At 34.6% G+C, this 18,382-nt stretch overlaps 1 protein-coding gene across 2 annotated transcripts; it reads left to right on the top strand.

The window, feature by feature from the left end:
- Positions 1–7,800: 7,800 nt before the first annotated feature.
- LOC132645052 (ABC transporter C family member 14-like) lies at positions 7,801–15,033 on the top strand. 2 transcript variants are annotated; one of them, XM_060361804.1, is made up of 11 exons: positions 7,801–7,925; positions 8,057–10,154; positions 10,372–10,692; positions 10,897–10,983; positions 11,215–11,850; positions 11,939–12,103; positions 12,561–12,855; positions 13,107–13,321; positions 13,646–13,951; positions 14,113–14,416; positions 14,648–15,033. In XM_060361804.1, exons 2-11 carry the CDS (start codon positions 8,073–8,075, stop codon positions 14,746–14,748), a joined length of 4,512 nt encoding a protein of 1,503 aa, XP_060217787.1. In that variant the 5' UTR covers positions 7,801–7,925; positions 8,057–8,072; the 3' UTR covers positions 14,749–15,033. The 2 variants fall into 2 exon arrangements, with proteins under 2 accessions (XP_060217787.1, XP_060217786.1); XM_060361803.1 differs by having other exon boundaries at positions 7,839–7,955.
- Positions 15,034–18,382: the final 3,349 nt, after the last annotated feature.

Here is an 18,382-nt window from a genome sequence, read left to right as displayed (position 1 = left end):
ACCGTAACACAGGGTACGGTCCGTCGCATGGTGGCCGTAACGTCGAAGTGGTCAAATGACGAAATGAAGGACGGACCGTAACCTGAGTTACGGTCCGTAACAATGCGGCGTAAGGGCATTTTTGTCCAGAAACTTGGCGCGATTTTTGGCTCTATAAATACATAATGTAGGGTTTTAATTCATTATTCAGATTTTATTTTAGAGGCATAAACCCTAGATTTTTAATCTTGAAGTGATTGGAGCATTTAAGGCAACAACTTCACTCTCATTCCATCTTGTATTAGTATTGTAAGTGTATTATGTTAATCTTTAAGCTTTTTCTGTCAAGAAACATTATGAGTAGCTAATTTCAATTCTAAGGTTGTGAATCCCATGATGGGTATTATGTGAATGAGTTTCTATTATTGATATATGCATAATGGTTGTTGTTATTTATTCTATCTTTGTGTTGTAACGTTGGGTAATGATTGCAAGCATTAGCCGAAGCCATTATATTGACTTTTCTTGGGAAAGAGAGTCAATATTGGTAAGATTGAATAACAATGACTCGAGGCGTTAACCCTCGTTTAATAGACTAACTTAGGAATAAGAATAAGTCTAAATTGGCATTATTGGTCGCTCTTCGATTGTAACTCTTTTATATTCGGAAGAATCATAAAGAGGAAATACTGCTTAACTGTTGGGAAACATTAAGAAGTCTTTAAGAGATCAAGTGCATATTCTTAGAACAACCATTAGAAGTATATCACATTGAAATCCGAAGCATAATATCTAATCAAATTGGGAAACACAACCTTAGTCTCTCTCTCATATTAATTACATTCTAAGTCAAAGTATTCAATTACATTATTCAACAATCAATTCAAACTATCCGGAATAGGATTAAAGCATTTAAAGATTGGTATCGCATACGATTAGTACTCTTTTCTCTCCATATTCCCTGTGGGATTCGACCCCAACCTTGTTGGGTTACTATATTTGACAACGTCCGCTTTACGCCATTAATAGGTGTAATTTGAGCGTATCACCTCCCAACCAGCGCCTTAGTTAAGGTCGTGGCACAACACTTTTTTGTACTTTTCTCATATTTTGAATTGTTACATTACAAACTCGGGTTGCCTCCCGAGAAGCGCCTGACGCCGCTTTTGCACTGGCTATGCGTCGCAAGGCCAGCGCATGATCACCTATGTGTGCTGCTTGTGCGGCACATCCTAGTACAAGGCCTGTCTGAGATTCAGAGATGGGGTTTTTTGTGCGCTGGCTGTGCAATGCATGGCCAGCGCATGAGACCCTTCAGTGGTCGGATTCTGCCTTCAAGTACTGGAACTTCCTTCCCAACATTCAATCAACGTGCAAAGCCTCGGAATCAATCAGAAACTACTCAGAATACCCTCCATTGGTCCTTGTTGTACCTATTCATACAAACATACCAAAATAAGCTCCTATACAACAATTTGCATTCAAAACTGCGATTAAAGTACTAAGAAGTGAAATGCAAATGACACTAAATCAGATATTTGTGCCAAATATCAGTACCTACACAACAATTTGTCATCATTAAAATCATAACACTAACACGCTTATAGGCCTCTAATTAATACTATAAATAAGGTCTCAACTCTCATAATTATAAGTGCCAAATCCAGCGTTTCGGCACCGATTCATTTGGGTTCAGTATTTTTTAAACGGAGTATAGATTATTAAGGTGAAAACTTACACGATTTTAATAATAAATGTTAATTCATAATAATTTTAAAAATACAATGAATTCAAAACTAAAATTTTAAAAGTTAAATTCATCAGATTAAAATTCTAAATCGACCTCCGCTGACTACTCCAAATGTTTATCTCCCCAGATTAAAATAAGATAGAACCCACGAACAACGCTAGTTGGTTCTGTCAGATACTGTAATATATTGTGCATGGAGACTGGAGAGGAAGGTTCTGTCACATGGTCAATTTATCGGTGAAAAGTACTTGAGATCCCTAAATTAGTTTACAATTGTTTTTCAAAACTTGGGAATATTCACAAAATTCCAAAAAGACTACTACGACTATTCAGCATGATTTTTTGTGTTGTAAAAGCTTTCTTAAAAAACACTTCAAAATGTTGCTTGAAGATTGTCGATCTTTTAATTTAATGTGGGTTAGAATTTAGAAATATGATTATTACAAATTGTGATAAAATAATTTTCAATGGAATCACATAAAATGTATTTTTAGATATAGAAAAATGGTTTATAACTTAGTATTGCGTTCAAATTATATTGTCTGTGTGACGATTCATAGAAAATACTTTATAACAGTTTTAGCCATATATCCAAAGAATGGAGTATAATTTATATACTAATAAGAAACAAGAAGTTAATATAATTTCTCAGTGTACAGGAATCAAAGTTTTTGTATAATTTTCTAATACTTTCTATCTTGCAACGTCTTGCTATCAATCCTCAATAACAATATAACATCAAGCAAAACCGTTTTTTTTTTTTATAGAAATGATCATTATATTTATAAACAACTATAGTTTTGCTAGAGTTCTTTTCTTGTCTTGGTCCATCTTATTCCCAAGCATCTTATTATTTTTGAGAATCTTTCAAACATTTCAAAAATTGAAATTAGTGACTTATACTTAGCATCCAAAATGATTATTTTATTTATTAAAAAAAGTAACATTGATAGCTTTTCAGAGTCAGTGTAATTTTCACCTAAATGTATAATTTGTCGTCCAAATTTAGTGTTTGTTGTTAACGTAATTCATAACCCAGCTTGACACTCAAATCATAGACATTCTTGCGTTTTAGAAAAGATTTGGCAGTTGAATTTTCGAAAAGTTATAATGATTATTGTTATATTTTACCTCAAGTAGATTTTATTAACCTCTCTATACAAATCAATTCAGTAAACATCAGAAAAGCAAAAGAAGTCAATACTATATTGATCGAAACAGTATCAGGTATTATATCATTATTATTTCGGATATTTCTATTTATTTTATGTGATATATAGGCAAAAAAACATATGACCCAAATGTTTTAAAAAAATAGTAGTAGAACATTTCTAGTAGACACTAATGAAAGAGCATATTTTCTGTTATTTTTTGAATTACATTACAATTTTAAAATTTAATATTACTCCCTCCCATCCCAAATGTTACTTATTTTGGAAAAAAGAATTTGAAAAAATAGTTGACTCGTAAAATAAAAAATACGTACTATTATTTTTTTCTCTTCAAATTCATCCTTGCTACTCCAATTAATTGAATATTAATTAAGATAGAGATAAAAAGTAGTTTATGTAAATATTCGTATAATTAAAATATTCCTTTTAAAAAATATATAAAACTTAATATAAAAGACAGGTAATATGAACCACGTAACAAACCATAGAACTAGATAGAATGGAACCGACTCTGGTACTGTTGTGAATTGTGAAGCATTTAGTTTGTACTTATCACTTATATTGATTTGTACTGATCTAATCAAGAGACCTGGCATTAATTAGCAGAATAGTACGTAGTAGTAATGTTTCTAGGTAGATTAAGTAATGTTTCTAGGTAGATTAATCTGCTATTTATGAATTGCATTAAAAACTTTTAATAATAATTTTAATATTAGTTCGCGGTAGAGCTAAGAATGAAACTTTACTTTGGGAATGTCGAAGTATTCAATTTAAAATTATCGTTACAACCGATTTGCGTGTTTTGTTGTGATCGAAACACGAGCTCTTGGCTGACCGATGTGTCTTTGACTTTTTGTGCCAAATTTGGCTAGATTTTTTTTTTTTATTATTTATTTTTATTTTTGGGGTAAGGTTCCAGCCTTAGGAGGAAGAATTTAGGCATAACTACTAACTTGTATTTATCAAAAATCATAATTACATGAAAAAGGACATAAACTTTAGCCTTCAATTTGACTAGCTTTCGATCTCTTGAAGGTTGCTTTCTTAGGTCTTTTATTTATTTTAAATACATAGTAATGTAACCATTAAAGAGTGTAGTAGGTCAAAGGAGATCGTTTCACCTTAAATTAAGTATTCCTTCAGCCAAATATTAGTTATCCACATTATTGAAAATATACGTCCTAAATATTTGTCAATTTCCAAATTAAGATATAATTAATTTTTTTTTTCTATTTTATCCTTAACATTAATTATTTTTAAAAGTAACCAATATTGATTAGAATATAATTTATTATAAAAAAATAAGGGTAATGTAGTAAAAATACACTTTTATTTATGATTACTTAAGAGACATGTAAAGAGAAAAATGAAACAAGTAATATGGTGCAGAGGGATGATATAGGATTGGAGCCTTAAAAATGAAAAAACTCCTTATGAGAAGCATTTTTCATTTTTTATGAACTTTATAAGATGCAATCGAGATTAGTTAGATCAGTGAGTTAATTTCAGATAGCATAAAGAGTTCATTAGTATTGTAAGGATCTTTTGTGTGTCAACATAGTTAACACAGGCTCAGGGGCACCGTCGCTATATATGGTGAACAACATTCCAGACGCCACTGCACATACTTATGGTGCATCCGTGATAAAGCATGGTAGCAATGCATTAGTGATGAGCTTGATTCTCTTTTGTTTGGGTTAGATATTCATGCACGTTAAAGTAGGTTAACCATTTATTATGGGATGATTCTTAATTTGCACACTCTAAATTACATTGTATATCATCTGGAGCCTTATTTTAAATAATATAACTAATTTTTGTTAAATCCCAAATCATGCTAAAAAATTTAATGGTTTAAAAAACACTCTCTCAGGATAAAAAATAATAAAAAAAAAAAGTCCACTTAGCCATTTGCACACCCCTTAAGAAAATACTAACTCTTAGACAAAAATAGGTAATTTGACTAAATTACCCCTAATTAAATAGGCATTGGGATTTGATCATATAACACTTAATAGGGAAAAATATGGAAAAACAAAGTTAATTCTTTCTTGATTTTTCTAAGTGAACTCTTTTTTTGATCCAAGAAAAAAAAATTAAGTGGACTCTATTTTTGATCTGGAGGGAGTAAGAAGTATCATTTATTATTTTTGAAATTCACTTTTTACCTTTATAATCTGTGAAATATTAATTAAGTGAGACATTTAAGAGAGCAAAAGAATTTAATAAATGACAATTTGGTGCAGAAAGCATCCCGCATTAGAGGAATAAAGAATAATTTAGAAAAATATTGTTATAATTAAGGTTATTACGAGTAGATCAGAGTGTGCTGAGACCTAAAAGGACATATTACAATATGTTACCAACGGACCAGAGGTAGTACTATTGTCAGGACTTTCTCTGTTCACTTTTAACTTTTCACGCTATTTAAGAAATAATAAATAAAATGTGTATTTTACCATGATGCTCATATTAATTGCTATATAATGGTATTGATTTTAAAAAATGATTTGAAATGAGTAGTTAATGTTAAGGTTAAAACAGGAAAAAAGAATTTATCTTATTTTGATATGTGAAAAATGACAAGTAAAAATTAAAATCTATTTTACGAATAGTGGATAAGTAAAAGTTAACGGAGGGAGTAGGATATATATTTCTATCTTCGTTCAATGGAATTAAATCACGTGAGACTTTGATTTTAGCGACTTAACCCAAATCCATGAGGGATTATTTAAGAACTCTATTTAAATTACAGGAATATTACGACTAGTATCTTGTTGTCTTAAAAGACTGCTGCTTTTGGATTCAGTCTCTTTACTCATCAGTCAGACTTAAATTTTCAGCAGACCATAATAGTATCAAAATTATTGCGTTTTAATCCAGAATACTTGGGAAGTGTGACAACGACCATGGATTTAATACTCCTACAACATTGACAAGGTCCATGGATTTAATACTCCTACAACTTATATTAGGAAAACACACATTATATTCGACACTTAAAAATTCTTATCTAACATTTAATGTTTGTCAACTATTTTAAATCAGCTAAGCTAAACAGGCTCATAATATAAAGGGTTCCATATGCATAAGTAGTACACGTAGTATTAGTAGTTCATATAATTTTAACTTTGATCCGACATCTTGTACATTTTCTTACCAAACCATTTTTTATATTACAATGAATGAAATAATGAAAAGAAGTAGTATTGTTCTTCGAGAGTTGGTTAAAATAGTGGAAAAGGTATTGCTTGGTACAGTTATATGACATGTTTATCTTAAACGACATTTTTATTGTCCCTACTTGCCATTTGCCAACCTCCTATATTAACCTTTTCTTCTGTCAACATAGCTCAGAGATCTGTTTGATCCCCTTATTAAAATAAAGGTACCCTTAAAATAATATTGCAAAGAATCTGAAAATATCCATTTTATTATATAATCATATACAATAATCTCTTTCCAATGCACTTAAAATAGTATTTACATCATTGGTACCACTGCAGACTAATTAATGCTCCCTTAATTTATGGTGACTTTTAGTAAAGTAGTATTTACATCTTCTTCGATTCTGTAGTCTACCTTGGTTTGTCTGTTTCTATACAATTGTTTCTTTGCTTTTAGCAGTACTAGGCCCTGAATCTTCCAACACTAAAAAGATGCTATTTCTCAACCAGTTTCTAAAGCCAAAACTTTGTGATGCCATGAAATGTACTTTTATTTTGGGTTTTCCATATCCGGAGTTCGGTATCGTCATTGGGATTCGACTAAGTTCTGATTCATGTCGGGAAGTTCGACAGTGAGAGTAAAACACTCCCTAATAGAGACTACTCCTCATCAGTAGGGCTAAAACCCGAAACCTCTGATCAGAGTACTTACCATTCCACCACAGTTCTTGTTAGTCATAAGAAATACCTTATTAAAGTTTAAATTATGATTACAGAGGTGAATTTGGAATTTAAAATTAGAAGATTCAGATATGTGATATTATACATTTACATTTTAATACTCCCTCCGGATAAAAAAAAGATTTTACTTAGCTATTTGCACACCCCTTAAAAAAATACTAACTTCTAGACAAACATAGGTAATTTGAATGAACTACTCCAAATTAAATAGGCATTGAGATTTGATCATATAACACTTAATAGAGGCAAATATGGAAAAACAAGGTTAATTCTTTCTTGATTTGCTAAGTAGACTCTTTTTTTTATTAAAAAAAAAAGCTAAGTGAACTCTTTTTTTTTTATCCGGAGGGAGTATTTTATATATAAATCAGTCGAGCCAAAAGTAATCCGCTTTTACTATATTAACTACTCCCTCGTCCCAATTTAAATGACTTACTTTCCTTTTTAGTATGATCCAAAAAAAATGTTTCTTTTTCTATATTTAGTAAGTTAACAATTCAAACATTCTACATCACAAGTTTAAAACCACTAAACTCAAAGAACTTTTTGCTACTTTACACATATTACTAAATTAACAATTCAAACATTCTACATCACAAGTTTAAAACCACTAAACTCAAAGAACTTTTTGCTACTTTACACATATTACTAAATTAACAATTCAAACATTCTACATCACAAGTTTAAAACCACTAAACTCAAAGAACTTTTTGCTACTTTACACATATTACTAAATTAACAATTCAAACATTCTACATCACAAGTTTAAAACCACTAAACTCAAAGAACTTTTTGCTACTTTACACATATTACTAAATTAACAATTCAAACATTCTACATCACAAGTTTAAAACCACTAAACTCAAAGAACTTTTTGCTACTTTACACATATTTAATTTAAGATCACAAGATTCAATAACTTTTTTTTCTTAAATTTTGTGTTAAATCAAACTAACACGTAGACCAACGAAATACTTATTTTTAATAAAAAAGAAGTCATATAACTAAAATAACATTTGTGAGTCCGATCTCGCTGTTAATGAACACAAATAATGATATAATATAAATATGAAGAAGCCAAACCGAATTGTTTTAGTATGACTTTCATGAAAAAGGGTAACTTGTCTCTCTTCATGCCAAGTTCATGTATGAATGAGAAATTAGCTATATCTTGTTCTGTTACATAGTTTGTATAAGTTTTCTTGGTTTCTTGGTTTTATTGACATTCTTGCATCTTCCTTTTGCAGGAGACTAGTTGTAGTCATGGCAGCTGATTCATGGCTCACATCTCTTGATTGTTCAGTTTCTTCCATCCAATCCTCAGATGATCCTTCTTTTGTCTTAGTAGCAATAAGATGGCTTAAATTCATTTTCCTTTCACCATGCCCTCAGAGGATTGTGTTATCATCACTTGACCTGCTTTTCTTGTTGATCCTACTAATACTAGCAGTTAAAAAGCTAAGTTCAAGATTTATAAAGAATGGAAGTTCCACCTCTTCCCTTGATAAACCTCTCCTAGGAGATGAAAGGCCTCAATTTAGGATCACCTTTTGGTTCTATGGTTCTTTAGTTGTGACAGCTCTTTTAGCCATAACTTATAGTGTTCTTTGCATTTTAGCCTTCAGTCAGGGTGTTCAATCAAGATGGGAAATGGCAGAGGCTTTTTTCAGACTAATTCATGCTGTAACTTATCTTGCTATTTTTGTTCTAATTGTACACCAGAAGAGATTTGCTGCTGTTTCGCATCCCATAACACTTCGAGTCTACTGGGCGATAAGCTATGTTATCGTGCTACTCTTTGCGATTACTGCAATTATTCGTCTATTCTTTACTGGATACAAGGTGGATTTGAGCATGAGAATGGATGATATAGTTGTCTTGGTTAGCTTTCCTTTGTATTTGTATCTTCTCATTGTTGCCATAAGAGGATCATCTGGAATTTTTCCTACTAGCCAACATGAAGCAGCTGAGTTGATTTTGATAGATTCTAATGTGAGTGGATATGGCACAGCTTCGCTATTTTCTAGAGCAGTGTGGAACTGGATGAATCCATTGCTTAGTAAAGGATATCAATCCCCTTTAAAGTTAGATGAAGTACCTTCACTCCCACCTGATTTTCGAGCTGAAAGGATGGCAGAGTTTTTCGGAAAGAATTGGCCTAAGCCAGATGAAAATGTGAAGTATCCTGTACTAATGACATTAATCCGATGTTTCTGGAGAGACATTGTTATAATTAGTTTCCTTGCAATAGTACAGTTGGCTGTTATGTATGTTGGTCCAGTTCTAATCCAAAGTTTCATTAGTTTTACTTCTGGGGATAGAACAAACCCTTCTGAGGGCTATTATCTAGTCTTGATTCTATTGGTTTCCAAAGTAATTGAAGTTCTTACTTCACATCACTTCAGTTTTCAATCTGAGATTCTTGGAATGAAGATTCGGTCATCCCTTATCACTACTTTATACAAGAAAGGTCTCAGATTAACTTGTTCGTCGAGACAGGCTCATGGTGTAGGACAAATAGTGAATTACATGGCTGTTGATTCCCAACAGCTTTCTGACATGATGCTACAGCTTCATTCTCTCTGGATGATGCCATTGCAAGTTGGAGCTTCATTACTTCTCTTGTACTATTACATGGGTGTTTCTATGTTCGCTGCATTTGTTTTAATCGTTGGAGCTATGATCAGTACACTGTTGATGACGCGCAAAAACAATGAGTTCCAATTCCAGTTGATGATGAAGCGCGATTCAAGGATGAAGGCTATAAATGAACTGTTAGGCAACATGCGTGTCATCAAGTTTCAGGCATGGGAAGAACACTTCAAAGAAAAAATTCAATCTTTACGTAATGAGGAATTCAGTTGGCTTAGTAAGTTCATGTACTTACTTTCTTGCAACTTGTCAGTGCTGTGGAGTATGTCACAGGTCATAGCAGCTTGTACATTTGGAGCTGCAATCCTTTGCAAAATACCTTTAGATGCTGCCACAGTATTCACAGCAACAACAGTTTTCAGAATTTTACAGGATCCTATCAGAACCTTTCCCCAGTCCCTTATGTCAGTTTCACAAGCCATGGTATCTCTAGGTAGGTTAGATGGATATATGACTAGCCGTGAATTGGATCATAAAGTTGTCGAAAGAGAAGTAGGCTGTAGTGGTAGGATTGCAGTGGAGGTGAAAGATGGGACTTTTTCATGGGAAGATGATGGTGATCAAATTGTTCTAAAAGACATAAATGTTGAAATTCAAAAGGGAGAACTAGCTGCAATTGTGGGAATGGTTGGATCAGGAAAGTCTTCTTTGTTGGCATCAATTCTTGGTGAACTTCATAAGTTATCGGGAGAGGTAAAATCACCTATTTGCTACTTAACATGTTGAATATTGGTGATCTGTGAGAATTTGGTTGTGCTTTTGTAATTCTTTCAAGCAACTCCCATTTTGTTTATTTCTCTCTTTTGCACTGGTAACTTCACAGTGATTCTGCAGCAAGCAAACAAATTGAGCTTGGGCATATTAAGACTGGATAGTCTATTGTAGTTTCTTACACTGTCCTTCCATACAGGTCAGAGTCTGTGGAAGCACTGCTTATGTTGCCCAAACCTCATGGATACAGAACGCTACAATTCAAGAAAACATCTTGTTTGGTTCACCAATGCACAACAAAAGATACAAAGATGTACTACGGGTTTGTTCCTTGGATAAAGACTTGGAAATTCTGGAACATGGAGACCAAACTGAGATAGGAGAGCGAGGAATCAACCTTAGTGGAGGTCAGAAGCAGAGGATACAACTTGCAAGAGCAGTATATCAGGACTGCGACATCTATCTTCTTGATGATATATTTAGCGCTGTTGATGCTCAAACTGGATCAGAAATATTTAAGGTCACTCTAATTGATATATCATTTATTCTAACGCTTTTTTTCTGGATAAGTTGCTACAAGAAATCTGCCTGTGCTACAGCTTTTGAGGGTTAGTCATGTATCTGAGAAAAAAGAATAGGAAAATTATTTCTATTGCATAGTTACTAAAATAAAATCTATGAATGAGGAAAAACTATGCTATGTAACTGATATCGGTCTGTGCAGGAATGTGTAAGGGGAGCTTTGAAGGATAAGACTATTGTTCTTGTCACTCACCAAGTTGACTTCCTGCACAATGCAGATCATATTCTGGTAAGCACCACATTTACTTACTTTGCATAGCAATTCGATCAAGTACTCCCTTAATAAAGTAAGAAAATGAAGGCAAATTAGTGATTGATTGAAGAATTTCTCAATTATATGTAATAATCTTGAGGACAAATTATTACTACTAAAATTTGAAGATTTCTATTTTACAAAGGATGATAAGTAGTGATTTCTACTTTTCTAACGATGAAGTTGCATTATTTTCTGTATCAACAGGTCATGAGAGATGGTAAGATCGTGCAGTCTGGGAAATATGATGGGCTTGTCGAATTGGGTCTGGATTTTGGTGATCTTGTCGCTGCACATGAGAACTCAATGGATCTTGTGGAAAATAGCCCAAGTGCTTCTGGTGAGAATCTCCCACAAACGCCAAGATCACCTCATCAACTAACGCCGAAGTCACCCCAGAAATCTCAAGAGGAAGCCAATGGTGAAAGCAGTTCTTTAGACCAAAAACCAAAGGGTAGTTCCAAGCTAATTGAAGATGAGGAAAGAGAGACCGGTCATGTCAGTTTTGATGTCTACAAGCAGTACTTCACCGAGGCATTTGGATGGTGGGGAGTAGCAGCGGTAGTAATCATTTCTGTATTTTGGCAAGGGTCCTCTATGTTGAGTGACTATTGGCTAGCATATGAGACTTCAAAGGACCATATATTCAATCCTTCTCTCTTTATAGAGGTTTACTCGTTTATAGCTGGCATTTGTTGCATTTGTGTGGTCGTCAGATCATTTCTTGTCGCGTTTGTGGGTCTCAAAACAGCTCAACGTTTCTTTGATCAAATTCTTGATAGCATACTGCATGCTCCAATGTCATTCTTTGACACTACTCCATCAGGAAGAATATTAAGTCGAGTATAGTATCTTCCTTCACCAGATTCTGATTCATTACAAGTATAGAATCTTCCTTCACTGATCTAATGGATGGTATTTTTTTTTTCAGGCATCAACTGATCAGGCATATGTTGATTTTCTGATTCCACTGTTTCTAAGTATAGTGCTTCTGATGTACTTTGCATTAATTGGCATGCTGTTCATAACATGCCAGAGTGCTTGGCCAACTATCTTCCTCATAATCCCCCTAGTTTGGCTTAACATCTGGTACCGGGTAAGAGAGCTTCTGATTGGGTAGTCATTCTCTCTATTGCAACTAGATCAATCCATCATGCTCAGTCTCTCCCATGAGAGTTAATCTGATCTCTATTTCTGCGATTCTTCACGGTTCAATCTATACTTAAATTTGTACTAGCAGAATTTTGCACATAGTTTGCATTGAATGTCTTAGCTAGTTTCTTTTAACTGCCACCAGGATATGCTGCATCAGCTATAGCATTATATGTTTATGCTAGATGTAGTTGAAATGCACATGATATAGTCTACAGCTAAAAGATTACACTAGTACGTCAAGCTACAATAATCACTGGAAGGCCAATCCTACATGAAATTAAACTGTTTCGTCATTTAAAGAATAATGAGGTCATTAGACCTAATTGTAGTTGGGGGAGTCATTTCCTACTATTACATACAGTATTAATTTCCATTTTCATTTTTCATCTGACACACAGAGATACTACATTGCATCCTCACGCGAATTAACCAGACTTGGTTCAATCACCAAAGCTCCAATCCTTCATCACTTCTCTGAAACCATATCAGGCATCATGACTGTACGCTGCTTCAGGAAGGAAGATAAGTTCTTTCAAGGAAATATTGAGAGAGTCAATGCTAATCTCAGGATGGATTTCCACAGCAATGCATCAAATGAATGGCTAGGTCTTCGCCTAGAGTTTATTGGTAGTATTTTGATCTGCATTGCCACCATTTTCATGGTCTTGCTGCCAAGCTTTGTTATCCCACCAGGTGAAATTCTTAGAGCAGCATGACTTGTTGGTTTTGTTCCCGTATAGTATGGCTTGACTTCATTGAAAAATAAATAATATGGACACCCTTTTTGATAATTAAGCTCTCCATGTGCTGGTACTGATATACATGAGTTTCGGAAGTAGGGAATAAGTTCAGGGAATAGATTTGATAAACTGCTGAGAATTTCTAGTGCATTGATCCTAGAAGTTTCTGTTGCTAATTGATTGATTCATTTTATCTGTCACTAGAATACGTTGGCTTGGCACTATCCTATGGACTGCCTCTAAATGGTGTGCTCTTTTGGACGGTATCCATGAGCTGTATGGTTGAGAACAGAATGGTTTCAGTTGAAAGGATAAAGCAGTTCATAAGAATACCATCAGAAGCTTCGTGGCGGATAGCAAATTGCCTTCCATCTTCAGATTGGCCACATCGTGGTGATATTGAGATCAATAACTTGAAGGTGGTACTAGTATGACTACCTAATTCTATCAGATCATGAATCATTTTTCGAGCTCCTTTATCTTGTCACAAAGTTAGCAGATTGAAACTTTTATGATTGCTTCTAACATTTGTTAGATGATATACATCATCATAGGCCCCTATTCACCCTTTAGTCTCTCCTGTCTGAATGCTTTATCTTGTCACAAAGTTAGCAGATTGAAACTTTTATGATTGCTTCTAACATTTGTTAGATGATATACATCATTATAGGCCCCTATTCACCCTTCAGTCTCTCCTGCCTCTGAATGCTTTGAAAAGAAAACTATATGTATCTTCTTTGCAGGTTCGATACAGGTCTAATACACCGCTCGTTCTGAAAGGTATCTCTCTTAGAATCAATGGAGGAGAAAAAATTGGTATTGTTGGCCGAACTGGAAGTGGGAAGTCCACTCTGATACAAGTTTTCTTTAGGCTGGTGGAACCTTCAGCTGGAACTATCATAATTGATGGTGTTGACATTTGCAAGCTAGGACTTCATGATCTTAGATCACGTTTCGGTATCATTCCTCAGGAACCAGTTTTATTTCAAGGGACAGTTAGAAGCAATATTGATCCGCTAGAACAGTATTCAGATGACGAAATATGGAAGGTACTTGAATAACTTTCATCTAATGATATCATATTTTTAGCATTTCTGTCTGATCATATCAGTCTCTTTTCTTGCAAGGCTAGTAATTTGCAAGATTACTTAAGCCTTGATAATATGCAATCTCATAGAGGCTTTTCTTTAACTTCTTTTTGTATCCGTAGAGTCTTGAACGGTGCCAACTAAAAGACGTGGTAGCAGCAAAGCCTGAGAAACTTGATGCCACAGTGGTAGAAAGTGGAGACAACTGGAGTGTTGGACAAAGGCAGCTCCTTTGCTTAGGGAGAGTGATGCTCAAGAATAGTAAGATTCTGTTCATGGATGAGGCAACAGCTTCTGTTGATTCTCAAACCGATGCAGTCATTCAGGGGATCATCCGCGAGGACTTTGCAGCCTGCACTATTATCACCATTGCTCACCGAATACCAACCGTGATAGACTGTGACCGCGTTCTCGTCATAGATGATGGTAAGTTTTTCAAAGGACTGAACAGACCGGAATTTATACAGAGGATTCATTTAGCTGACGTCAACTTATTTGGAAGTGATGCATACTTATTTGTTGATCGACTCTTTGTTACACTTGACACTTCTAGAACAACTTATCAGTTTTCAGTAAATAAATTGTAGAACAATCTTTTAGAGTCACAAGCAGACTGATCTTCCCATTTTCAAGATTTTGATGTTGTGGTTTTGACAGGATGGGCAAAGGAGTTTGAGAGACCAGCTAACTTGCTTGAAAGGCCATCATTGTTTGCATCATTAGTTCAAGAGTATTCCAACAGATCAACAGGTGTATGAATACAAGTACTGAACCTTGGATGTTTGAGTCAATTAGCGAAAAGTGACATGATATTTTCTTGTATCTGTGTCAAAATTCCCTTTTTAGAATTACAGTTCTCATATCCAAATTTTATAAAATAGCTTTTAGATGAGTGATGATGTAACATGATATTTTTCTCAACTAATGTGTTATTTGGTACTCTCTCTGTCTGGTCAGCCAAACGCACACGCACGTATACGTGGTCGCCAAGTAGTAAGTGACCATGTAACATGACATTTTCTCAACTATTGTGTTATTTGGTACACTCTCTCTCTCTCTCACGAGGACTTGTGATTAACTATTCACTAGATCAAACTAGTACGACTTATCTATTCAAGCAATTATCCAAGAAGTGATTATAATCAACTAAACTACTATGACACTCCAAAAGACTCAAGTAAAGAAAACAAGGAGTTAAGGAGATACGAGGTCCTAAGGTTATGGTAGTTAATAATCATATTGAGCTATCCATGAGAGTTAACTAATTACTTTATCTAGTTTATGGTTGCAGGGCCAGTTTCGTCAATAAGAATCTTCCGAGTTCTTAATTGCCTATTCAAGTTAATCTAATGCTATATTCCTATAGATATACTAATTAACAAGAACGCATTTGTATTTCCTGGAAAATAATCAAGCAAGGTGATTAGGTCTATTTCTATCCTAAACGCGAATCCATTCCCTGAGGCTCAAGTTCAAAAACCTACTTTATTTAATCCTATATGCAATATATTTTTTTTTCTCAACTTCAACTCTAGATTCGTAGATCACAACAACAATTGCTAGTCAAGGATAAAAGAACGAAGGAAGCAAAACAAGTAAATGAATGCAACTGGTAAATCCCAAGTAGGCAATTAACTTGGAACGACCCAAATTAAAATTCTATTACAAGATATAATCCAGGGATGAAAGATATGAATTCATACCAAAATAACTTTATCCAAAGAAATCCAAGAGAGCTCATTTTGTGCTGTCGCACGTGTTTATTGTATGTATTGGTAAATAATCATTTTTAAATTTTTGTAAGGGTTATAGACCTAATACGAGTAATATTGGGCGATCATCTCAATTTAGTGGAGCAACTCATTATTATCAGAACTCTCAGTTTGGTGGAGCTGATTATTATAATAATTCTCAGTTCAGTGGAGTTGATTATTATAATAATTCTCAATTCGGTGCAGCTGATTATTATCAAAACTCGCCAGTGGTACCAACTGTGGATGAAAGACAGTCCTCTCAGTTTGGTGGAGTTGATCATTCTCCACACCATGCTCATTATCAATATATAGAGGTTCATCACCTTAATGTTAAATAATATATATATATATATATATATATATATATATTTGAATTTGGAATTTAACATTTGCTTTTTATCGTGTAGGAGTAGGCCTTTCTTAGATGACGCTAATTGTCCAAGTTATGTGGATACATCAGAGAGTGATGGCGATGAACCAACTAATAATGCAGAGGTAACCGATGATGAAGATAGTGAAGGGGATGAAGAAGATACGCATTTTAGTCCCCAGAGGCAACCAGAACCAACTCACCACCACGCACCACCTCCGATGGCGGAAAACCCAATTCCTGACAGCCCAATGCAGTGGCATTCTGACTATATTCCATATCTTGACAGTCTCCAAGGTCGTGAGGATGCATTTGTCTTCACAAGAGATGATGATCAAAGTCGCCAAAAAACGTGGATTGAACTAAAAAATCCCATGACTGATGAATGCGTCCTTGCAAAGGGAATGCAGTTCACATAAAAAAGGATGTTGCAATGGGCTGTCAGAATGTATTGTATAAAGGATATGAGGGAGTTTAAGATTAATGACTCAAACATATCGGTATGGAGGCTGGTTTGTAAGCGACATACTAAAAGCTGTCGGTGGTTGCTTCGGGGAATTGCTAAGCCTGATGGTCTATGGGAAATCACAAAATTCCACCCTAAGCACACTTGTGATATGGGACAAAGTCGAGCAGATCATTTTAATCTAGATATAAACATGATTGCTCATGTGTTACTTAAACACATTGAGGAAACTTTAAGGTAACTTATCTGACCGTTTACATTATATATCTTATAGCAATTAAAATATCATTGCTAAATGTTGTTTGTTTAAACTTATGCAGGATGCCTATCAAAACTTGTATTAGCATGGTCCACTCAAAATATGGTAAAATCATAAGCAAGAGAAAAGGATTTCTCGGGCGTAGACGTGCTTTTGAGACCAGCTTTGGAACTTGGGAATCCTCTTTTCAGGCGTTGCCGGGTATATGGCGGCTCTAAAACATGCTAATCCTGGAACTATTGTACAGTGGCGGCTTTTAGAGGGCAGAATTTTCGACTTCGTCTTTTGGGCATTCAAACCAAGTATTGATGGTTTTGCTCACTGCCGGAATGTGATATCGATAGATGGGACGCATGTATATGGCCGATATGACATTAAGCTCCTAATTGTAGTAGGTATGGATGCCAATGGATCAATATTCCCTCTTGCTTTCGCAATTGCCGCCAACAAGAGCAACGAGACATGGGGGATGTTCTTGACTCATCTACAGACTCATGTTATTAAGGGTCTGTAACATCCTGTAAATTCGAGTTAGGTGTGAATGTCTAAAAATTTAGTGTTAAGATGATATTATACCTATATGAATCCATTCTTGACGAATTCGGGTGGAAGATGGTCGTTTTGAAGCGAAACCAACAATTGAAGTTCTTAAGGGCTCTTAAATTCGCCTAAGTTTTGGTACGAATGTCTTCTGGGCGATTTTCATGAAAATACGTTGCGAATTTGGAAAAACTTCCTTGATGAAAGTTGTATCTATTTGAAATAGATTTCCAATGGTAGGTTGCCCAGCCCTAGCAAAGTTATGTACAAAAATTTATGATCGTTTTACTGAGGGAAGGTCAATTGTCGGGAAAAAAAAATGTGTTGGGCCCGCGTCACGGACCCAGCGTGGAAAAATCAGTTGCAGACCAAAATAAAAACGTGATCAGGTGCTGAACCCGCGACGCGGACTCAGCACGGATCGGGAGTTATTTTCTTATTTCGAATTTCCTTTAAGTCCTAATTCATTGTGTTATTTCCCACTTCGTTTCAAATCAATAATTCTGAGGAAAAGAACCCTAGAAAAGTCTCTCTAACCCTAAGGTGAGTTCTCACTTAATATTGATCATTCCCACACCATACCCATCCCCTCTTGATAGCAAATCATCTCTCTAAAACCCTAAGTTCTTGTATTTTCAAGAAGAAGAAGATAGGGGCGTGTGGAATTCGTTTGTGATTGTTAAACCTTTGAAATTCAATTTAGTAGCTTTTTAGCGGGATTAAGGTATGTCTCTTTAAAAATAAAATCCTTTTTGAATATAAAGGTAATTCATATGTCTCTTTTACAAACTCTCTTGAAAGATTGATTCTTTATAAGAGCATGTTTTGAATGATATGATGAATTGGTTTTACATTCTTGAAATCCATTACATGCTTTGATTAATGGTTAATGTGCGTGAGGGGACGAGCCCACATTAAACCTAGATTGTAACAAACCCTATATATGTATAAGGTATTATGAATGTTTTCCTCTATGAGAGATACTTAGTGATGATGGGTAATT

The sequence above is a fragment of the Lycium barbarum genome, chromosome 6 (assembly GCF_019175385.1).
Source record: "Lycium barbarum isolate Lr01 chromosome 6, ASM1917538v2, whole genome shotgun sequence".
Taxonomy (NCBI): Eukaryota; Viridiplantae; Streptophyta; class Magnoliopsida; order Solanales; family Solanaceae; genus Lycium; species Lycium barbarum.
Note: the sequence above shows the minus strand (reverse complement) of the source record. Positions and strands in the feature narration are given on the sequence as shown.